This window comes from Arvicola amphibius, chromosome 6, assembly GCF_903992535.2.
Source record: "Arvicola amphibius chromosome 6, mArvAmp1.2, whole genome shotgun sequence".
Classification (NCBI taxonomy): Eukaryota; Metazoa; Chordata; class Mammalia; order Rodentia; family Cricetidae; genus Arvicola; species Arvicola amphibius.
This window is the reverse complement of record NC_052052.2, coordinates 102,927,008-102,952,383: the sequence shown is the minus strand read 5'-3', so window position 1 is coordinate 102,952,383 and position 25,376 is coordinate 102,927,008. Positions and strand designations below refer to the sequence as shown.

Below are 25,376 nucleotides of genomic sequence, written 5' to 3'. Positions count from 1 at the left end.
TTATTATTATATTATTATTATTGTATTATTGTTGTTGTTGTTGTTGTTGTTACTATTGGGTAAATGACCATGCGGTCTAATCGCCTTTTAAATATTTATGTTTATACCACAGACCTGTGCTGTTCTTAACTTTGGTCAGAGAACATAACTTTTGTAATCAAAATTCCAATGTAGATGCACTTGTCAGAGAAAATACTGGTGGCTGATGGCTACTGAGAAGAGGAGTCACTCTCCTTTGGGGATATGGCTACTGATAGATTGCACCCCACCCCCAAAGGATGACTCTACACACCTGCAAGGAGAAAATGACATTTTAAAAAGACATGAAGTTGGAAAGGAGGTAAGAATTGGGGCACTTGAGGGAACTAGAAGGAGGCAATGGAGGATGAATATGACCAAAATACATTGTATAAATGTATGAAATGTTCAATTTTTTTGTAAAGAAAGAAAAGCCACTAACAGCTGTTAAGACACTAATTGATATTATGTTATCACCAAGTATAATGCTTACATATTAACAATAAAAGTTCATGTTAACTGTGTCATGGCCTCTTATGCTAGAATTTGATGTAGGATGCCAGGGCTTTTCTTACCAGGTTCTGGGAGATCTAATTTTGCCCGCTTTAGTTCTGACATAGAAACCTGAAGTTGCTCAATTACAAAATCATCCTCGAAGAAAAAGTCCTTGGCGAGCGTCTCCTGAAGAAATTCTACAAGTTCTTCCATAGACAATCTCATCAGATGTTCTAGGAAAGGATGAGAGAAACGCAATGCCAATCAACAGTTCTATTAGGTTGAGAAGAAGATACACTCTATTTGAGTGTAGTGAGTTTTAAAATAGGGTATTAAAAAGATATATACACAACTTACAGTTGACACTGTGAACATCACTAAAACTCAGCAGGATAGTGTTTGACATTAGAGAAAGCAGGCTGATCTTATTAGGAGAAAAGACAGAAAGATGTACAAGACCAAATATTTTCTCACTGGTTTATGAGTTACCATGTCTGGGCATTAACACTAAACTACAACAAGAGCTCCTATGAGTAAATAGGCATTTATTTATCTCATTTATTGGCTGGAACACTAACTCAGACTGACAAATTCCCTCAAAAAAATTACTAACCTTATTTCCTTATTTATATTATTTCGACTGAGAAAATTAGGTTTATTAGCAAAAAAAAAAAATCACACTACAGCTGGAAATCAGAAACAGACACCCAGTAAAACATCACTACCCATACTTTACAGACAGGTGTGCTATGTTCATCTACGTGTATGGGTTCAACTCACAAGTTAGACTAAGTTCACCTGCCTCGCCTTACTCAAAAGCATGCAAATGCTCTCTCTCAACTATTAGTAGCAGTGATGTTAACTGAGCAGCATGTAGTATTGCTCATTTAGTCCAATCATATGCATTTACATTGTTTTGTTTTTTTTCCATTTAAAACCGCTGTGTGATCAATCTCCAGTAATACTAGTTTTAAAGCAATCATGAAGAAATCAAGGAAGGAGAAGAAGGAGTGGAGGTGAAGGGAAAGGACTTTCATCCAGCAATGACACAACCTGACTCTGGGAAGGAAGTGTGTTGCCAAAGCTTTGTTTTGGTGTTAGCCTGTGTGCTAGACCATCACCACAGCATTCCTGACAGCTTGCCCTGGAACAGCACAGACACCGAGGCCCCACCGCAGGTGAAGTGTGGTTAATGCAGCACTGATATGCTCAGTGTGTTCCCTGATGATCGTCAAGAAAAATTTAAAAAACATGAGGTAGAGGAAGCCCAAGCCAGCAGGAGTTAAAATAAGCCTTGATTTTTGTAAAGTCTCTGCAGCCAAACGTTTCCTTACTTCTGTGTAACTTCAAGATTGTGTAAGACATAGCAGTAAGAATTCGCTCTCCTTCAAAGATGTAGATGTCCCATATCCTGAGGTTCAGCGTAAAAGGAGTCTGCAGCAAAGAACAAAGCAGAGCGAGGTTCCGTTAGTGCTTCCCTTACCTTGGCTGTGCACTTTCGTAAGGAGGTTCATGAAAAGTACTTACTCGATCAAGAAAACACTGAAAAAACCATTTCATTGTATAAAAACTTGTGTAGATTTCTTGAGAGTCCTAAAAAACAAAGATCTCATAATTTCTGAATTGTAACAAGCAAAATAGCAATAGTAAGGAGGCTGTCAAAGCTGAGCACATAACCATCCCATAGTTTCATGCTTTGTTTTTCTATTCCTGTTTGTTTGTTTGTTTATTTATTTATTTATTTGGTTTTTCAAGACAGGGTTTCTCTGTGGCTTTGGAGCCTGTCCTGGAACTAGCTCTGTAGACCAGGCTGGTCTCGAACTCACAGAGATCCACCTGCCTCTGCCTCCCGAGTGCTGGGATTAAAGGCGTGCGCCACCATCGCCCGGCTTCTATTCCTGTTTTTAATCCCCAAATTTAACTAGTAAGAATTATCACAGGAATTGTGTCACCATGATAGGACTATAACACAATCATTAGTACATTTTGCAGTGAACTGCTTCATTGCACCATTATATTTTATAGTAAAGCATGCATGTGTTCACAAGGAAGCAGTTTTTATGCTTCTTATAACCCTTTTTGTACAATTTAAAACCTAAAACATTACTCTGGCACATGTAACCTAAATGTGGTATTTTCATCAATATGGATTACCACCAAGGTATGGTGGCCAAATGAGATGAATTACAATCTATATTTTGTTGGGTTTCTCTGGGGCTTCTTTGACCAACAAATAATAAGGAGGTAGCTCCCATCAGACACTAGAATTATTGTTTCAAAGTCTATGATTCTGTGAACAACGTTATCTGTTTGAGAAGAGTGAGTCTGTTATGTTTTTATGAATTTTTATTTGAGTTGTAATTAAATGCTGTGTTTATAAAAAAAAAAAACCTAAAACATAATGGAGAAATCACACATCTTAAAACTTTTGTTAGTAGTATTTATCAGCTTCATAGAAGTAATCTGAACCTATGAATTAGGACTGTGGTAGTCTATTAATACTAAATTTTACAAATCCAATGTTCTTTAAACAGTTGAGGATTATGACCCCACAGTGAGGTAACCATAAACAGGGAACCCGCGCTGAATTTAATTAATTACTGCGGCTTCACTCTCAGTGTAGGAGGATGTAAGCCAGTGACACATATACCTACCAAATGTTGCTTAAGTTTGGACAGAAATTTATTCAGAATTTTTTCATGATGTTCTTGAAATCTCAATAGTTTAGGAAAACCTTGGACAAAAAAGCCTAGAAAACAAACATAAAAACAGAACTTCAGAGACAATACCAACAAAACCCCAACTTAAAAATGTAACATATTGTATTCGAGCTTGTAAAACAAAACCAGCATCCTTAGTTACCAGGGTGTTTTCTTCCTCATCACGGAAATAATTTCATGTGAGCTTTGGAGAGTAGAACTTTTAGCTAGTACTTGTTTGCTAACTACCACCTTTACTTTTAGAACTGATAATGAGGAAAACATATTTCTAAATTAGGAGGATAAGTTTAACACCAAAAGACAATGGAAACTGAATTTATTTATCAAACAGCCTCCTTTCCGCTGGCTGTGACTTTAGAAGCCCTTCAGTCCTGACAACCACTCTGTTCTACCGCTACTGCCTTCCACATCTCACTATGTTTGCCAAGAACACACTAACAATTTCACTACTGTACTTCTACATTTCTTAAAAATCACTTTTAAATTCTTTTCATAAGCTATATTTAACATCAGCTAAAACATGCAGGCACTTAAGGTTATACCAAAACCTATACATAATCACCTACATTGTAATCTGTAGGATTTCTAGAAAGTAATTGATTGTAAATGGTAAATTAATACTAACTTGCATATTTAATTCACTGAATTTACAACTATTTTTATTCAGAAGTTCCTTTTCAGGTATTTATTCAATCATTTCAAGAACATATACTCAATAGACTTTATTTCTGCAATTAATATTTTCAAACCTAGTTTCTAAGCACATCTGGGAGATTTAAACGACATCTTTTGGTTTCCTAAGAACCCAGGAAAAGGTATGTTGGACACATTCTCCTTGGATATTCATTATTGACAATAGTTTATAAACATTAAGCTTTCCTTCAAATTTAATAAAACCTATTTTGCTTTAGTATAGTCTCACATATTTGTTTATCTGAGAGTGCATTAAATTCTCCACATAACAAGTAATTTAAAAAGCAATGGTTTTCTAAACATAATAGCAAGTATAATGAGAGATCCTAATACACTGAATTAGTACATTTTCTAACACAACCCCTTAATAAAATGCACATACAGTTTTGTAAATGTCACTGGATACTGGTTAATAAAACTACACAAAATTCACATTTGTGATTTCCATTAGAAGTAAAGCCAAAGTAACAGGGACCCAGTATGCTTCAAGAACCAAGAAAAGAGCAACAAAACACTGCACTTACAACTTAGGTTCAGTTTTGAAGATGTGTGTAAAAACTTACAAAGATTTTGTCCCTCAGAAATAGGTTTTTTTTAAATAGTAAAATGATTTTATTTAAAAATCTTTATCTTTCCATTGGAACCACTTTCATGGTCAATTAGATAGGAATGGAAGATAGGAAAATTTCAAGAAAATCTGATTTGTTTTTTTTTTAAAAAAAGCCAATGCACTTCAGTAAGAACCAGCTTAAACATGCTATGACTGTCTAACATTTATTCACTTTTCAGTGACATCCTGGCCTCAGTATTTTAAATTGGTCTCTGTCCAGTTCTGGGTTGATCCCATATACTTAAAATTTTCACATAAAAATTATAAAGATCAAAGGTGACCATCAGTCACAAAACTGCCCAGATCTAGAGACAAATAATCCCTCAAGTATAAAGTTACCCATAAAAATGGCCTAAACTAAACTGTAAGAACAAATAGGGCTGTAAAATTAAGACTGTTTAAAGATTAGATGGTGACAGCTGAAGCTAAGTCAGCAAAAGAGGTTTAAAAGAAAATACCATTTTCTAAAAGCAGAGGAAAACATCATCACACAATTAACCTATCACCAAAATAGGAAAAGCTCCACGATATTCCAGTATGGCTTGGCAACACCATCACACAAGGAGCCCAGAGAAAGACCACTGATGACGAGTTCTTTCTGTCAAGGTGTCTTTTTAAGTGAACAGGTGATTAGGTGGTAACTTGATACAACACTATGTCTCGCTTCTGGAGTCCATTTAAGGCACTCAAAGTACCCAAAATCAGTCATCATGCAGGTATCTGTTAAATAACTAGTGAGGGACATAGGGAGCAAGACAAAAGCACATGCACAAGCCCACCTTTCTTTAAAAAGAGCCTGTCACATTTACTATATAATAAGACTATGGAGAATCCTAATCTTGAAATATTTAAATGAGTATTCTCTGTGCTAGGGTCACCCACTTTATAAGCATAAATACTCACAAAGTGAACCTAAGTGGTTCACCTAACACTGTCTTGTATAACTAGTACATTGGCTTCAGGGCCTTGCACATGCAAGACAGGTGCTCTAATACTGAGTGATGACCTCAGCTATTCGACTTGTCTTAAAGCTGCTATTAGTTGGCATAGATGGCACTAGGAACAAAACAACACATCATCCTGCTTTCTGGGAACAAATACTACTTTCATTCCTAAGACAAGTTGCAAAATGCAAACAATGAAGTAAAGTTTAGTGTATTTTCTTGGCAAATGTAAGAAAAAGGCCATTAAAACCAATCTGTTAATTTGAAAACAAACCAAAGTGTTATCATTTTGTGAAATACTAAATAATCAAGAGGTCAAAATTTGTTATTAGCCTTTTCCTTAAGATGGAATGAAATGTAAGGCTGGAAGAAGGCCTGGGTACGATATCTGCCGTCCTAAATTCACCAGGTATCATTTGTTTTCATTCCGTTTGCTTTCCCCCTGCTTGTTTATTCTTGTATATGAGGTTTTCTTACCATGCATAGCATGTTTGGGGCCTGAGAAGAGTTTGACCAGGGCCCAGAAGGCGTCTTCCTCGTTCATGTACATGAGGAGTAGGGCTGTTATCTGGCTCATCCCTTGACAGTACCCGACTTCCTAAGGAGCAACGAAAACACAGACTGGGGCTTTAAAATCAAATTCCATGAACATATACATGAGAAAGGTTAATCTGTAAAATACCAGGAAATGCCTAGATATATCACTGGGCAATTCTAGAGCTAACTGTTGTAGTATCTACAGCATCGGGACACATGCTATACAAGAATTCAACTGTGCTCAAGAGGAAACAGGTGTGGGGAAGGCCTCAAGATACATTTTAAAAAAGACTTCTACATGTAATACAGCAATATAGTCTCTAACAGTGTGAATATTAATTGTATTTAATATATGGTTCTCAGAAGCTGGCAAACTGTTCCCCAAAACCTCAGTTTCCTGTCCTGTCCCCTCTGTGTTTCTGCAGACACAAGGTTTCGTTTTGGTCTACTCCTCACAGACCGCCCACAGGTGAGAAGTCAGGATCCACACCAGTACCTGCCAGGAGGGAGGAAGAGGCACAGGCCACCACTCCCTCTCCTACCCTGCCATGCCTAATCTTAAATGCGTAAAATAGAAAACCAAAGACCACAAAAATATAACAAAATGAAAACAATCTGGAGGGAGGAAAACTGAGGCTCAGAGGCATCCTGTAGTCATATCTAGGTTTTCCTACTTCCAAATCAGATCTTGGGTCAACATGGGAGCTATAAAAAACACCAGAGCTAATGGGACTATGGAGATCATCTGACATGAAGAAATGGCCCACAAGTGCCATGTTATGTAGAGTGGCAACAAGAATCTTTGGTTCTTCAGAATACAATTCAAACAGCTAGGCAAGCAGGCCCCAACTTACCGTATTATAGATAGAATATGCAGCAAGAACATGGAATAAGGATTGTTGCCTAGAGAATTGAAAATTTATATTAAACAATTTAGTTTTTAAAAGAATTTAATTTTTAAAATTACAAACTTAAAAAAAAAGGCTGACTAAAAACAAAAAGAATTCAAATAAAATTACTATTGTAGTTTTTTTTAAAGCATACCAAGCTCAAATTGAACCAGAATTCTCAATATAATATAATAGTTTAAATTTAAGACATTATCATACATTCAGATAGAAAAACTTCATTTGGGAAGTACCAAGGCCTCGCTGAGCTTCTTAAGTTCATTTCCTTCTTTCATTCAACTATCTTGCTCTGAAGCCTCTGGTGACATAACATATGGACGGCCTCTTGAAGACTCAGAGCAGCAGATAAGTGCAGGAAGTGGCAGTCCAGGAAGACATCCCCCAGGAAGTGGAACAGTCCCATCCTAAGACTAGATTACCCATCAGAGTGAAGGTAGGGAGCTGCACCCACTACATTCCTGACAACTCACTGCTAGAGTCTGTGCCACTTCAATCTTTGCTGATTTACTCTTACTTCTAACAGAACTGGCCTGGTAGTGAACATCTGTAACACCAGCACCCAGGGGCTAAGGCAGGAGGATCACAAGTTCTAAGCCCTCCATCCAGGGCTATACAGTGAGACCCTACTGTATAGAGGAATGAACCTAGAGGGAGACACAACGCTTCCATCAAGTTGGAAGTGAAACTGCCACACAACTGCTTTGGGTTTCTTATGTCATTTTTGGGTTCAACAGGCAAAAGAGATGACTACATTAGTCAGGATGGCTTGATCCCTATGAGAGAGGTTGATGCTACTACCTAAAGGACACAAAGAAATCACACCTGGAATAAAGGAGACTATTTGGGGAATTTCTTAGCATGTACGTACTAAGTACATGCAAAGAGTATATGTGTAAAGAAAACTATGGAAAACTATAGCAACATTATTTAAAGAGACTGATAATGGTTCAGATTTTTCAGGACTGAAGCCCTAAGTCCTATAACACAGCTGAGGTACTTGCTGAGGGATAGGCAATGGAAAAATGTATTTATAAACACCATGACACATGGCCAGTCACAGGGATAACTGTAGTAATTACTAGCACTTTTCCCTTATATTTTGGTGTGAATGCCTATATATTAGTATTTTCTTTCTCTCACTATCTTATATTAGAAGTACTAATAGGTAACTCTATACTACAGTTATACTATTATACAGTTATACTATATACTATTTAAGCATGACTACCAGCAAAGGACTTGAAATCCACTTGTGGACAAAGGGTTAATGTGTTTTCAGCTGTAAATAAAATAGTTGCATCATACTAGACAGACGTATGATTTTGTTATAGCCTCACGTGGAATCAGAATGGTTTAAAGGGATGCGTGTGAGCACCACATTCACAAGGACAAGCTGCAATGGTCAGCTATAATAGTTAGGCTGCAATTCCCTTATTATTTAAGTACTGACCTAGAGTTTTACAGATGTGATTAAATCCGTTGTTAAATTTGAGTCAGGAAAATTATCCAAGGCAATCTACACAGACTGAACTTTCCAGCCTGCCCTTCCTGGTCAAGCAGATCTTAACACAGATCACACCTACAGTTTCTGCGTTGCTGACTGGATTCTAAACGATACATAGGCCGGCACAATAGTGTCTTTTCATTACTACACTGACACAGTGATGGCCACTGCAGTAAGGACAAATGCTCTGTTGTACTCCATACATTAACTTCTCATTTAATTCATTTTCTTCTTTCAAGTTCCATTTATTCATGAGGTCGCAGTTCGAGAGATAAACTTATTACCAACAATTTTCAAATAAATACATGCTCTCACATCTATAAATGACCTCAAACTTGCAATCCTCCTGCCTCAGCCTCCCTAGTACTTACAAAATATTTTTAAGAATTTTTAAATCATAAAATAATTCCTTACCAATTTTACAGCATGTACTATGCCACTGTTTTAAAATGGTAAATTAAGTCAGACCCCAGTTTCACTCAACATGGAATTAAATGATCTACAAAAACTTTTAGGATCGAAATAAAAATTATAGTACAAACAAGACATCCTAAAAGTACAGTTCATCTCAAAGGCTCCAATAAAGACCATTTGCACATGCTATTCACATTTTATAATATTAAACTTTACTTACTTAACGCCGTATCTGTCTCTAAACATAATATGGTTCCTAAATGTGCGGTTCACGTCAAGGTCTATTTGTCTGATGTCAGGTGAACAACCTCGTGCTCTGTGTTTTAATTTCTGAAGAAGAAAAAGAGGAGAAGAAAATATATTTTCATGAAAATCACTTGCTGCAAGTCTATGATAAATAGCAAAATGATCCTAATTAAAAACTGTATGTATATATGTATGTGTGCATGCATCCATGCATGCATGTATTGGCAGAGGGTAGGGCTAGGGAAATAATTCCCATGGCTTAAAGAATGATCTAGGAAATATAAAAAGACACACAAAGAAAACGTTTTCTTCCTTCCATGCCCCCATCTTCTCTGCTCACAGCAATTCCCTTCCATGGTATCAGAGTTAGACCAGGGAACGTCTAAGGTTTGTAGGACTGACATGGCTGAGTGGTGCACTCTTCAAGGAATTTTTTCCTCTGGCTCAGGATTTTCTTTGCTTAGAATGAATTATTGCTTCTCAATTTGCTTCACTTTCTATATTCTTGCAGGAAATTCAACACCAATTTGAAGCACTCTGTAGAATTCACAGAATATCCAGTTTCTTTTCTTTGCATCGTTTGTTTGTTTGTTTGTTTGTTTGAGACAGGGCCTCACTGCATAGCCTTAGCTAGCCTGGAACTCACTACATAGACAAGGTTGGCCTTGAACTCACAGAGACTAGTTACCTGTAGCCACCGTCTCCCAAGTGCTGGGATTAAAGACATGCACTACTGAGGCAGGCCTAGTGGCCAACTTCTTAAACTTTCTCCCAAAGCAGCCAGTCACGTTTCTGCTGAGGTGGACTGTCCTCAAGGCTACTGCATCTGGTCTTAGGGCTTCCGTAGGTTTGCTCTGAGCTTGAGTCCCCGATTCTTGGGTCTTGGTTTATGGACTGCATTCTCCAATAGCTACTGTGAATGGGCACCACAGAAGTACAAAGGTTTGGAAATCTTAAATATCTGGTAACTTACTCTCTCAAATGATGGTGAAAGCTGCTTGAGAATTCTAAATCAGTAGTCTTGCTCAAGAGGCAGTCTTTACCATCTCCTGGCCGCCTGTGCTGCCCCTAGAAGGCCTCGTTTTCCAGGTGAGCTCTTTTCTCTGGAGCTGGTGGGGCACTCTGTTTACAAGTTGTCCACTTCTTTACTTGTTTTGGATCTATTTTCATCCACAGATTTGGGCACTTTCAATCTTACAAACTCATACATCTCTCATCTCTGCAAAGCTGTCTTTAATAATTCTGGATTCCTATGTCAATTTCCTCTTCCTCCCCTGACATGATTCCATTTTCTTTCAGGAGCTTGGTTATTACAGTGTGGGATCTTCTAATTAAGCTCATTTTCTTTTTTCTCTATTAGTATCTGTGCCTTTAAATTTTAATTTCTGAAAATTTTCAATATTTTCGATTAAGTTTTTCATTACTTTTTTTATATTCTTAAGGTCTTTGTTATTACAGAATGCTCCTTTTTATAGCTTCCTATACTGTTTTGTGGGTGCAATGTTGATTTCATTTCTCTGAAGATACTAACAACAATCTTTTAGGTTTTCTTCTTATTCCATGATCTGTTTCTTGCAAGTGCATTTTTCCACTTGTTTTTATTTGTCTCCAATTTAAGTCCTTTTCCTCAAATGACTACTAATATTTGTGTTATCTGTTTCTACTTGAAAATAAGGCATTAAACAAAGCTGTGTGCCCAGATGAAGCTTCACGATAGTGGGCAGTGATGTCACTGTAGAGTGGGGATGTAACAAGCCAGTTGTAGGGCAGCCCCTAGAACCCTAGGTCTTTGTGTCTATTTTCTTGCACTGGTCACATATCCCAGGGAATCTCTCTCCAGCTCCTGACTGGCATCTAACTGTTGGTATTCTTGAGGAAAAGCTAACCGTACCAAAATTGGGGTATTATACTCCCCTGCACAGCTAGGACAGCAGCTGCTTCACTTGGGGACTCTCTCCAGACTGCTTAACCCACAGACTTTCAGCCACTTCAGTGTTCAGCTTCACCTTTATGTCCTAAGGTACCTGCAGATGGTAATTAACCAAGTCCTCTAGAGATTAAAGACATAAACCATGTGGCTTCTCCAGATTCCTACTGCCAGCACAGGACTTAGATTCCTCAGATTTGTTTTGTTTACTCTGCCTGCCTGTCTGCACTCTCTGCACTCTGCGGTCCAAACTGTGGCAGACATGATTTCTTCATTTTCTTATTCCTTATAGGTCTGCCTTTTTAAAAAACTCTGCTGTCAATTTGGTGGCATTTCTGGGGAAAGGGATCTAAATTATGACTGCTTTCATTACCAGTGTTTAACCAGAAATATGATTAAAATTTGCAACTATTTGTATTTACCTATGTTTAAGTATAAATCATTATCCATAGACACACATTCATATGGAGTTATTTATCATATACTGGTAATACAATTGAGTCTAAATCAATTCCAATAAATACATATAAAACATAACTTTAGCCCCTAAGTTAAAAGGAAAGTGGAGTAAAAGCCATGCGGTTATGTCTAGAATATACATGGGCTTGACATTTATGTGTATATATGTTAAGTATTTTAACTGTGTTTTGAGGTGTGACCTTCTGCAGCTTTTTAAAACAGGAGAGTGGCCTGGGGAGTATGACCCAGTGAGATAACATTTTTCTAGTCTATGAGAGGCTTGTTTCATCCTCAGCAATACAATATACCCAAAAGAAAACATGAAGAATAACCACAGTATGTTCCAGAGTTTTGAAGCAATACAAATGGTAACCTGTATATATTTGGTTTTTAAATATCTTTTATTGTTAAGGAAACAGTCAAATATAGAGGCTTCACTTGTTCTAAGGGCCTCCTTGTAAGCGCTGAGATGTCAAAACATAGGAAGAAAGACATGGAAAAAAAGTCTTAAAATAAAATTTAGCTGAAGGAAAAAAAAGACCCAAACATATCTATAATACTGGCTTTTTTCAAAGACATGAAAATCACAGCAAAGACATTAAGACAGAAGCAAAGGCAAGGAAGCAGGTAAAAGTGCACTGGGCAGAAATGTTATCCTTGTTCCAAGGATTTATAGACAGTGAAACAAACACAGCACCCCTCCCCACCCCCCACCAACAAGCAGGTGAGCAGACTCTACAGCTACCCAACAGGGACATCCATATTCACAAGTACCACAGTGATAACATGGAGAAATGCTTTCACTAAAAGGAAGAGACCTACTGAGCCTATACTGCAGACAGAGGCTGACAGGGCAGCAGTGAGATGAAAGGCCAGCAGTGTCTCTGTGGGGTTCCTCCCAGAAGCCTGAACTAGGCTCATGCTGTGGAGTTTTAGAACCATGGTGCATGGGCCTTCTGCCACTTTAAGGTATGTTTCTAAATTCAAGGCAGACACAAAGGTGATATAATTAAATGAAAAGGGGAAACACTGCTTTGGAGCCAGAACAGACTGGGTTCTTTGCTCACCCTGGGTGAGAAGTTACAAAACCTTGCTAAGCTCAGTCCTGGTCTGTTAAATGAAATGATAATGATACAGAAAATAGTAGTAAAACCTGCCTCGTGCTGTAATGGCAAGACTTAAGTAAGACAATCCCTGTACAGCACGCAAATAATGTCCATAAAGTATCCTAACGAGGTCAATGCTCCACAAGGTGAAGTAGGAAAGATATTTCCAAAATACAATAATACGAAGCTTCAAACTAAAACCAACCAGATCCCAGCTGGAGAAAAGGAATCAGAAAGGGCATTCTAAAGCACCTTGAAAACTCAACCCACTTTTTCTCCCCGCTCAAGTCTTCTAGTCCACTGAGACTCCGTGGATTTCAGCTCAGTTAATGCTTGTATTTGGCTGTCTAAATGTCATGCACTATCTAGAATGCAAATATCTGTACAGTCTGGTGTCCTCACAGGAAGTGCCAGCTCCACACACTGCACTCGTTTACCTCTGTGTGCTATGTAACACCATGCAGAGCTCTGCTCCAACAAGAGGAACAGACGTATGCAGATGAAGCTAAAGGCCTGAATGTATACAATATGCCAGGCTCCATCTCAGAACACAACACCTTGGTAGATTAAAAAAGGAAGAATCACTTCATAGCATAGTGCAGACAGAAACGTAAGTCACTTTTGTAGAGGGACAAGGAAAGAAGGGTCAGGAAAAGAAGGCATGATTAAATGATATCATTAGGGGAATTAAGTAATAATTGTAATTTCTGAAGGTATCAAACTAAACAATTAGCTTGGGAGCCTTAACACTCATTTGTTTTGTTGTTACTGGGTTACTAAACCACTCTCTTACGTGAACTAGTCTTGGAATGACTATATAGAAAAAAAAATATATTAGGTTGAAGAGTGTCCCCTCGTGTTTACCCCGAACCAGTGCATGTGGCCTTATTGGGAAGCAGAGATTGGAAATCACCATTAAGCTCAGAAGAGAGCATGCGCATAACAACAAAACTGAAATCCAATGGCTGGCAACCTTATCAGGGAGGAGACACGTGACATGTGACACAGGCGGCAGAGAAGGAGCTACAGAGCTAGAGCCAAGGAACATGAACAATTGCGGGCAGCCAGCAGAGGTTGGCAGAAGGCCAGGAAAGAGTCTTCCCTGAAGCAGCACTAACTTCTGAACTGTATCCTCCATAACTGTGACAGGAAAGACTGCTGTCTTTGGTGACCCGCAGCCCTGGAAATGAATACAGTATGCAGACAAAAGTACTGTGTGGTCTGGCTATGTTCTGTGTTCATTTATTAACCAGGTATTTACTGAGCACGTGCTGTATGCTGGGCACACTGTTCTAAGTGCCAGAGTTAAACTGTATGTGTGCTCTCTCAGGTAAACATCACTTTGAAGATGGGCTCTAAAAACTTGATGCTAATAATAATCTTATCAGTAGTCTAAAGTAATGGCAAACTCTAATACCCTGAAACACAAAATTCACTGCCTGTGTGAAGCCCTGTACTCTCATAAAACTATTAACTCTTTAACTACTGCTCATTATATTTCATTTGGCAAGCTTTCATCTGAGTTCGCACATAGGGAAGAAAAATACCAAAGGACACTAAGGTGTCTTTTAGAACTGCCTGGGTTTAAATTGATTTTTCTTTTTTCCCCATTTGTTCTGTTGTAATTCATTCTATTTAAATACATTTTCAATAGAACATACTTTAAAACCTATGAATCTAAGAATCTTAGATGTAAAGTTCTTATTCTTTTCAAAGGTTAATATAAACTTAGGTTTAGAAAGAGTATGATTTAATGATAAGGAAGTATATTTAATCAGTGTGCAATTTAAGGAAAAATTTATCACTCAGTCAACTTTAACTTTTTAGAGCATAAATAAGAAAATGAAGACACTAGATAGTCTTGCGAACAAACTTTCCCTCACTCAGCCTTACTGAACAATCATACGCAGGCACTGTTAGAAAAATGGGATTCTGCTTTTACTTTCCCCATAAATTCTAAACATAATGTAAATCTCCTTATTAATAGAACAAACGTAAGTCAATTTTCCTTATAAATGTGCCCTAGCACTAATGGATCACTGTCAGTGTCTATCAATACTGGTTGATACAGACAACACTTGATCTAAAATTTGAGTAAACTGGCACTAACAACAACAACAACAACAAAAAAAAACAAAAACAAAAAAGCCCAAACAAACAACAACAAAAAAACCAGTAAGCAATGAAATCTCAATACAATTTCAGGTGATCGGAGAATACCCTATCACCTTAAAATCAAAGAGAAATGATTTTGCACTTTAACTACTTCAAACTCATAGTTAATTTAGCTACTCACACTATAAAGGTCTTTTGTTTCTTCTTTCATTTTAGGGATCTCAAGAAGAAGAGCCCAGACTTCGCCTCGGAGCTGGAGTGGAATTCCTTTGTAAATTCGTCGATGAAACTGATTACAAGAGAAGGAAACTGGAGAAGGTTACAAACTGACAAAAGTTCAGATAGTTCCTTCCATTGGTCTATTGACTATCTCAGGTTTTCTTTTCCAGATATTCATGACTATTAATTTATAAATTTTAATAAGCCAATACAATTAGGTTCTGTCACTTTTATTTATTTTTTTATATCTTAAAAGGGAAACATAATCACGGAAGGAAAAAAAAAACTACCAAAAGAAAATAGGAAAAAAAGAAACGTCAAGAACACTTGGTAAATCAGAATACTTGACTATCACAGAAGTGTCCCTTAGAGTTATATGAGCAGAGCCAATGCTCTTCGGGGACTCATCTTGTTTACACATTTCTTTACTATACACCATCCCTTCCCCACACTGCTAGAAGGTGATCCAAATAGTAAGAAGTGGTCCTGTGCCGAAAGCATCCTCATGAGTGCAGACAGCATCGTATAAACTCTTTCCTAACACTATCTCCCTGTAGAATACATGGTGTGCCATCTCAGACCCCAGTTAGCTCAACTGCCCACCTCACCGTTTGTCCCTTTTCTTATAAGCGTATCTGATCATACATAATAGTTGGCAAATTTCCATCAAAGAAAGACAAAGACCCCTCTTTACTCCTTTGCCAGCTATGTAGGGAATCAAGCCCAGGGCCTTGCACATTGTAGCAAGTGCTCTCAACTACTAAGCTACTTCCCCAGCCCACAATTTGCTTTTCAAAAACATTAGGCATCTAAGTAATCATTATCATCTTAGGTTCTTGAAATATACATTGCAATTACTCTAAGGATCTTAAGACCCAACAGACTTCCTTATCTTATAATTATGTGATTCAAGTCCATTCAAAACAATATACAAATCTATTAAGGTCATTACAATGTGATATATAATAACACTTCGAAATTTAAAAATTAATGTCCAAAAGAAGAAATTATTAATAAATTATGACAGGAACCTTTAAGGAGGGTTTGAGATTTTACTTATTTCTTTAGACTTTACATCACTTGCATATACATAATGATGTATCTAAGAGATGAAACCCAAGTCTAAGCATTAAATTCTTTTGTTTTATTCACAACTTAGACACATAAGCTGGAAGGGTGTGTGTGCAGGCGCGCACCCGTGCTTTCGTTTGAGAAGCTGCATGGGTACATGTGTGCAGACACACATATTATGCATGTGCATGTGCATGTGCAGGCCAAATAATAACATAGGAGTTCCTCTTAATTCTTCAGGTACTGTTTACCTCCATCTCTTGACACTGGGTCTCTAGTGGTCTGGTACTTGCCAAGTAGACCAGACTGATGGACCAGCAAGCTCCAGGGATGCACTTATCTGTACCTCCCCGAAACTGTGATTGTAATCATGGGCCCTTTTCCATAAGCGTACAACACACACATGTAAGCAGACATACAATTATGGAGTTTATATTTCTTAAGAACAAAGATCATCCTTTCGTGACCACAATACATGGGTTTTGTCAAGCTAGTGTTATTAAACTTTATGGACAAGTGACAAAAAATGTTTTAAAACTTAAGAGTAGACAACACTGAAACAATGATAATTGAACTTAAAATATAAAAGTGATATCTCTGGCATCCAACCAAATATGCACATTAAACATATAACAGAAAAGTAATGAGGATGTTCTAAAATAAGAACTTTTAATTACACTTAATGATTTTCACATATACTTGGCCCTCCAGACTCATGGTTCTATATCTCTAGTTTTAATCATAAGTCAAAATTGTTTAAAAACTGTTTTACAAATGTCTCAAACTTCTTTCATGTTAGTGCTGTCTAGTAAATATTCACACATATACACTTGGCCTGGAGATGACAGACGCTAGCCACTGGCTACTTACAAACACTGTGCCATTCGATATGAAAGACCAGTGCATCTGTGGACTCTAGAACCACAAGGGTCCTAGAACAACCCGCTCAGATGCTGAGCGGTGACCATGCTTGACCACTTACATAACTGACTTGCTATGTTTACACATTTTTCCTTCCATCTTGTCAATTATGATAGAAGGTTTAGCAATTTTATAAAACATTAGGCATTACATCAAAGCATAGTTTATCGACAAGTCTGTAGTGTAGTTTCTACCAGCTGATCTTCCAGTTAGCGCAGCATTCCTATCTATTTTCTATGACAACCCTGTGATGCCTGTGATGTAAGCATACACCTCACAGCTGAAAGGAAACAAAGCCCCCTGTTGCGGCAGGCAGGCCATTACTGCGGGAACACAGCCGTCATGACCTTCAAGAAAGCTCAGCTCTAAAATTCCAAATATTCTACACTAGAGCTATGTGTGCATCTCAAGACATTTTTAGAACCTTTCTGCATGATTACTATGTAAGCAGGGACTGTGAAGAGAAAACATTCCTCCCTCCCTTTGGAAGAAACAAAAATAAATGTTACCTTTTTACATCAGTGTAATTTAAAACAAGGTATGAATTGAAGGTGGTAATTCTTTTAGAAGGCACATTCTGTTTCACACCAAATTGGACCGTATATATCATCAAATGACTCTACCACTACAGTTATGGGAGAGTGCTTTAAAATTATACATCAAAGAAATAGTTCTGCTAAAATCCCTCTTAATGGGAACTGCATTAGCTGGAGTAGCTGTCAGAGTAACAGCCTAGCAGAAGTGCTCATCTTTACAGACTCCTTACTTCAACAGACACATGCAGACTAGGGAAGAATAAAGCCGCATAACCCTACAAATACTTTATTACACTGAATGTGAAACCAAAGTGTAGGTGCGATGCTTCGAAACTTATCCTGTCATCATGGCTTGAGCAATCTTTCCACTGAGGAAAAGGAGCTGTCAGCTGCAAGCTGATCTGAGGGGGTGTGCTATTAAAAAAAGAGCACAGAAACTGTACCTAATTTCCCACTTTGAAGTGATTCCTTTTAAAATTATCTTGAGTTCTAAACTCAACGTTAAAACAAAGACTCACCAACACAAAATTAACTCACTTTGGTGTAAAATAGAATAGTAAGAATTTAACTTTAAAATAAGGGTATTTGTGGTGCTCACAAAGAAAAAAAACGAAGATCTTAGCTCTGTGAGATATCCCATAACCAAGAGATCTCCTCAGTGAATAAGTTTCCTACAATGGCAAGTCACAGTAACGGCTGAAGAGTCCTATAATAGAAGACACCTTACTTGACTTTGCTTAGCTCTTTCCCCCAACACTACAAAACAGCCTTTCCTGGGCTAACAAGCAGCACTTCCTATGCTGTACTAAGGTAGGTTATTTAATCCTCACCACAGCTCGAAAAGTAGGCATTACTGTTGCCCCACGTCAAGGTAACCTTGCTGTGAAAAAATTAAATATCTTCCCCAAAGTCATACAGTTAGTATAAGACAGTCATACAGTTAGTATAAGAATTTAAACAGAAACTATTCCACTAAGCTTTATCTTAGCCTCAGGGCTGCTCCTACATCACTTAAAACACAAGTAACTGATGCTCTTCACAATTCTTGTTATGCTCACACACAATAATTTGTATTTTAAGTGTATATTTGGGAAAGACTGATTTCATGGGAAGGTATAAAGAAATGTGGGCCAGTGCAATGGCTCAGCAGGTAAAGGTGCTGTAGTCCAGCCTGAAAACCTAATTTCAAAACCCAGAGACCACATACATTAGAAGAAACCTGACTCTTGACCATTGTCCTCTAACCTCCATTTGCACATTGTAACACACATGGACCCACATACACAGACACTAAATAAGTGGAATTTAAAAATTTAAAGACTAAGGAAATAGAAGGGGAAAAACCCCACAAGTTCTAAAAGTTAGCTTAGTTTTGTTCTGGTATAGGATGCTTCCCACCCTTTAAAAGCTTTACACAGGTGTTTACTGGGTGTTGTCTATAGGCTAGGTCGTGCTAGTTTTCCTGTGTTGGTCCATCAGACAAGCATCCCTTTAAAATGAGCACTATCACACTGTGGATGAACTGAAGGTGAGATATCAGGGGTCTGCAAGCATGAGACCAAAATCATTTTCAAAATAGGAACACACTGTCTCTTTCCATTTCACTATGACTTTTGCACTGACGGCAGAAAGGGATGGCAATAAAGCTACTACCACAGGGTACAAAGCAAGGCAACGGCAGTACAATTTGGAATTACTGTACTTTTTACTCATTTTTTTTACAAGGTCAGTTTTACGTAGGAATGTTCCTGATACAACACAGAAAGCACCAATTGAATTACCTCTTAAACTCGTGGGCACAGGTTGCAGTGATATGCTGACCGATGAAATCAGAAGTCCTTCTGGAGCTGGTACCACTCAAATACGATGGCTACCTCAGAAAAAGTGCTTCTCAAGATGTCTGAATTACAATTTGCACCAAATGTTTCATCTCACAGAATGCCATTATACTTGAAAGAACAACTAACCACCCACAGTTCTAGGGCTCTTCGGGTTTGTGGCTGTATTTGGCAAGCATTTTCTCACAATAAATACACAAAAGCTCTAACTTGAAGGAAAACTGTTGGCACCGTGTTGCAACTGATAACATTAAACTTTGGAAAGCATGCTCCCGCTGCACTCATATGGCCATCCGAGGACAACTGGATTTATATGGGCTTGGGGCTCAAACTCTGGTCCACCAGGCTTGCACAGCACCTTTACCTCTGAGCCTTCTCAGCAGGACTGGGAGTGATCTTAAGGAACTTAAGAAACCTGAGTTTTAGTTTTTGTTGGTTGCCCTCTCATACCCCTCTACTTGGTTTAAAACTTAGCATGGACTCAGGGCAGAGCAGCACAAGGGTTTCTGGAAGCTTCTGGAGAGAAGATGGCTCCTGCTTCCAGGAAGAGTGTTCAGAGGGCATTCTTTTTTCAGCAATGTGATATGGATGTGAAGCCTGGAATGACAGCAAGGATTCTGACCCCAAAGGGAAGCCAGAGTGGAAGCAGAAGAAACCGGGGCACAGAAGACACAGTTAAACCCAGCTACACTAGACCTCTGGACGCCCAGCACTGCTCTGACTGCTAGAAACACTCTGACCTGAGGACTCGATTTCCAGCGTGAAGATTTTTAAGATAAGGCATTCTGCTTCATTAAACTAGAATTTCAAAAATGAATGTGAATGTAAACATTGGAATAATTGAAGGAAAACTCTTACTGTGAAAATCCACAATGAATTTCAATAGCTTCATATGGAAATAACATTATTTTAAATTACCTTCTCGGTATTCTTGTATTTTTCCCATCCTTTCAGCATTTTCAGCCATTTGGTAGTTCTTTCAATTTCCAGTTGCTTTTGCTAAAATAAAATTCAAATACAGTGTTATTGTTTGTTTGACACTTCTTTACTAATAAATCACCAGATAACAAAACCAAAGAAAATGCTTTTTGAAGTTACATTATTCCAGAGAGCAAATGCCCTGCCTAACTTGCTTCTAAGAGGGCTAATGTGAGGCCAGTATCAACAGCAGCCAAAGGCTGACAGCAGGGACCTCACACAGTGCTCGCTGTCAGTGAGGAGACAGTGAAAGGACTTTGTCATTTCTAATGCTGTAAAGACAGTCAGAGAAGTCCAACGTAGACTACAAAAGTTTTTTAAAAGGAAAATTTGAAGTTATTTTGCAAAGCAACAGAAAAACAACTACAAGCTTCAATTCTCTTTTATCTAATTTTACTCAATTCTAGCACATTAATATTTTTGATGACTAAGTCTGCTTTTTAAAAGAATTTAATTTAGTTACTGTGTGATTAATATGTAACAAGCTTCATGCTAGAGAAATAATATACAAAAATGAGCCAGCGTTATAACCCGAGACTCCTCATGTGCTGACAAAAGAGATACAACACTGTGGTAGGGACTCTGACATGAAATAGGCTAGTACCAAGGTCACATGGAAAAGCAGTCAAAGACTCTACACGAGGAGCTGAAAGATTATTATGGAATTTATCTGGTGTGGCATGGGATACGTGTGATTCTGCTATCATTCAGCACCCCATGGAGCTGACAGAAGTTTCAAAGAGTTGAAAAAGGAAACAAGGTGAATTAAGAGTCTTGTATGTCGTATATTAAGACTGAGATCTGCATCAGAGCTGAGCACTGAGGCAGGTTAACACGGTTTAACTTCTTAGGTTTTCAGAGGAAAACATACTTTTCCCCTAAGTACTGAGGCCTAAATGCATGATAAAAAGCAATGAAAAGAAATAACCACCCAAGAAAGGCAACAATTCTGCAGCTTCATCTTACACTCCAAGGATGCATGTTCCCTTTAGCCTCATGAGGCAGGTCTGCCACTGAGGAAGCAGATACAAGAGCTTAAGGGACAAATCTAGCAAGGGCAGAGAGAGCGAGCAGGCAGGTGGGCTTTCCTTGTGTTTTGCCGTCGCCTCTCTTCTGTCTTCAGCTGCCATCCTGAATTCTTTCTAACACAGGCAATCATGCTTCCTGAATGAAAACTGTGGCTCCTTACTGACCGGCTTCAATCCAGCCCCAAACAGGCAGGCAGTACACTGGCAGATGGCACACACCCACAACCAATAATTTTAGATCTAAAAACATAAATCCCCAAGGAAAATCCTGAATTTAAGAACAGATCCTCACCAATGAGAATGATTTTAGAGAATTTACCTTTAGGTATATTCATAAAACTCTATAATTACTTTCTAACTCTTTAAAGTTTTTATAATAAAAGATGATCACTTGTAAGCAAAAGAACATTAATTCCCATTTTTCAAAAGGCTAAACACAATTTTTATTATATTAGTGATAAAATGATGCAGATAGTTCTAGAAATATGTTTAATTTTAAAACTCAGTGGGGCACTGAAATCTAATTAATGTTTTGCTAAATCTGACTTTAGAGAAGGCCAAACTGTGAAGAACCAGAGACTGGTTAAGCAGCCATTTGCTGTGTTTTTGTTATTCTCCATTTCCTCCTTTGACTTCTTATAGCATAACCTCCTTCTCTACCAACAGGAAAACACCCAAATAATCCACGTCAGCACAAGAGCATGACACACACTTAGCCCAAGCAGCCCTATGGGATCCAAACATCTCTTGCTAACTTTCACTTTTATTTCTATGAATTACCAATATACCACTTTAGGAAGTAGCCATTCTTCTTTATTTAGATACACTTTTGCATATTAATGTTGGCCATCTATTAGTTTAAATGTCTTGCATCCTGCAGAACAGATATATATATAATTTGAAGAACCATTAAACATGCTTTCTTCTATACAGATAAAAAATTTAAAACTTGGATAATCTCCTAGTGTAGGAGTTTAAACTTAAAATATCAGTTAGGCTTAAGTGCTAACTCTGCAATACTATCATTTCACTACCCCAGACTTGAACGCAGTCTCCCTCTCCACTCCAATCAGTAATTCATGGCTAAAACCTACTTTCTCACCAAATATACTGAAGCTGATTGTTCTAATAATTGTTTTGAAGAGTAACTGAAACCACATATGAAAATTGTGAACTTAAGTGCCCTAGAAAATCAGGCTACAGAGCATCAGTAATCCACAGATTCATTTACACCAAAATGAAAGTACACTACAACAGCTGTGTCAGGACTTCTACCTGAGATTCTAACAGCCACTCTCAACTCAAACCTGTTGTCCTGGACTGCTGGTTATTCCCACACACAACAAGCCTCTCTGACCAAGTTCTGCTATTTGTCTGCTAGTGGTGCTTTTCCTCACCACCTGTCAACTTGACAGATGTGCAGCCACACCGGAGACAAAGCTCTGATGATAACTGGAAGGGAGTTTCTAAACTGAGTTAACTGAGGCTGGTTGGGGTCTGAACCTGACTAAAAAAGTAGAAAGTATCTGAGCCCCAGAACTCATCTGTTTTCCTGTGACTGCCATGTGACCAGACAGATGTTCACACTTCTACCGCCATGATTTCCCTGCCATGATGAACTGCACCTCAAAATAAGCCTTGCACCTCGAACTGCCAAAGCAAGCCTTTCCTTAACAGAAGCCTTTCCAAAGCAAGCTTTTGTCAGATATTTTGTCAAAGCAATGAGAAAAGTAACTAATACAACATTCACTGGCAGTATCTTCTGTAACTTCTCAAGATTCAGTTCAAATGTTCACAATCTGGGGCCTCTCCCAAATGCCTTCATGTTCAAGGTAAGCTAATTCAACTATTCCCTCAGCATTTAGTGGCATGGACCAAGGCCCAGCTGAGTCAGAGTTCTGCCTCTTCCTATTGGTTTCCCTTGGGACAAATCACTTGATCCTTCTTTACTTTGGTTCTCTGTTCTACAGAATGAGAACCATTACAATTATTGTTGTACTCAATACACGTACTCTAGCACTAAGTGCTCAAATCAATTATTATTGTTGTTGTTGTTTATTATTATAGCATTAACTCCTTGACCACAGAGACCAAAGCATATGTTTATCTTTTAATTTCATTACCTAAAACAACAGTTGTAAAAGAGAGTTTAAAACAACATATTAAATAGTTTCATAAAGCAGGACATAGGCTGCAACGTGAAATAATTACTACCGTCCTGTGGTTCCCAAGTAGAGTAGGAAAGAGGATGACTTCACCACGTAATACAGAAACAACCTGAAGAATTTATAATACCCGCATGTAGCACAATGATAGAAAGTGTCATTCCACACGTCCTCAGATGGTTTCCACAGTGTGACGAAAATCAGAACTGCTGGTGTGTGTGAGAAGCTCAGACAGTATGGATTCTGTGGGCTTACTTTTGACTTTAAACACATTACTTTTCTTATTTTTATTTTGAAATACTTCAAACCTACATGAAAATTAAAAAAAAACATATCATATGTTCTATGTAGTTCATGAAAATCTAACAAGTATTAATCTTTTGCCAAACTTTATCTCTTTTGGGAGTGTGGCAAATACACTAAAAAAAATCACAGATATGAATACATTATATCTAAATATTTCCAAGGATGCAGCCATTTAAAACAAAAAACATTTTATCCTAATCATTGTACAATTCTTATATCCAAAAAATTTCAAATTCAATCATTATCATCGCATAGCCTATACACTAAAATTTCTAATTGTCTCCCAAATGGTGGTGTATGGGCACACGTGTTTTTTTTGGGGGGGGGGTGGGGGGGAAGGCTGAAGATTGAATTCAGGTCTCACACACTGACTATGGTTATGTCATAAAGACTCCATTAATATCCTTCAGGTATGGGGTTTAGACAGTTTCCGGGCTGGTGATCACCTGGCATTCTCAGTAGGTTCTCAAGCTTTCTTTCTTTCTCTTTTTTCTTTCCTTCCTTCCTTCCTTCCTTCCTTCCTTCCTTCCTTCCTTCCTTCCTTCCTTCCTTCCTTTATAAATGGGTCTAGTAAGCACAGCATTTAAGTTCTATGAGCTGCTCTAGCAAATGCAAGCATCAGGTCATGTATACCTCTGATCTGTACACCACAGGTTAAAGTCATCTGGGCTCTCAGTCTGCATTAACAAGGGAGCAGTCCGCTGAGAACTGAGCTGCAGGTCTGGAACAACTGTCCACTGGAGGAACTGCTTACATATGGGGAGAAGCTCAGACATATGAGGTGTTACATATAAAGTAACAATGAGACTAGTACAAAATTGGGGGTTTTACTGCATGTCATACAATAAGGGCATGTAAGTAAAGTTGCTGAGAGTCACCCATGCTTAGATCTCACCAGCAGAGGTCAGAAGAGGATAAGAAGTACAGGAAGCCTTGCCACTGAAAAGTATGATCACTAATCATTAAGACTTGACGCTATGTAAAATGAAGTCGTACTTTTTAGAAGAAATAAGAGGTTGGGACTGGCAAAATGGTTCAGGGGTAAAACACTTGCCCACCACAAAGCCTGAGAACTTGAGCGTAATCTGCAGGATTCACATGGTGGATGCAGAGAATAAACCACCGAAAGTTGTCCTCTCCGAAACATGCCCACAGTGGAACATATGCATATATGCATGCGTGCACACACACAATAAATAAAATAAAAAATTTAAAAGTAAAAGGCTCTCATATTTTATATATTATAAAGAACACTGCACTACATGCCATGGCTTTATCTATAAAAATTAATATTTTTATATAACCTTTCCTCCTTATTAAAAACATCAATAAGCTCAAGGAAATAATAAAATCCATTATTAATATTGTTCTCTACAGGGTAAATATAATGAGTTTATTTGTTTAAGTGCCTTTTTGAGGAAACCCAAATAATTTTGCAATCACTACATTAATCCTCGTATAAAGGATTACTGTCCCTCTTTTAAATGGAGAACGGTCTCCTATAAAATAATGCATGGGCAGAGCTAGAACTGAAGTCATGATTATTCAAACAGACAGAGAGCAAGTCTTCCTAAGTCCCAAGAAGCACAGTTTCACCTGCATGCTTTATGGTGTGTAA

At 38.0% G+C, this 25,376-nt stretch overlaps 1 protein-coding gene across 4 annotated transcripts in view; it reads right to left on the bottom strand.

Annotated features, from left to right (window-relative positions):
• Positions 1 to 25,376, bottom strand: part of Usp6nl (USP6 N-terminal like) — a 131,530-nt gene that overhangs the window by 18,151 nt on the left and 88,003 nt on the right. For 3 of the 4 annotated variants that reach the window (XM_038333903.1, XM_038333902.1, XM_038333904.1), the window contains 9 exons: positions 20,200 to 20,280; positions 14,878 to 14,985; positions 9,064 to 9,173; positions 6,872 to 6,920; positions 5,958 to 6,078; positions 3,168 to 3,262; positions 2,041 to 2,106; positions 1,848 to 1,947; positions 594 to 746 (listed from right to left, as the gene is read on the bottom strand). In XM_038333903.1, coding sequence (XP_038189831.1) covers positions 594 to 746; positions 1,848 to 1,947; positions 2,041 to 2,106; positions 3,168 to 3,262; positions 5,958 to 6,078; positions 6,872 to 6,920; positions 9,064 to 9,173; positions 14,878 to 14,985; positions 20,200 to 20,280 — 883 coding nt within the window. The other variant, XM_038333905.1, reaches the window with a different exon arrangement.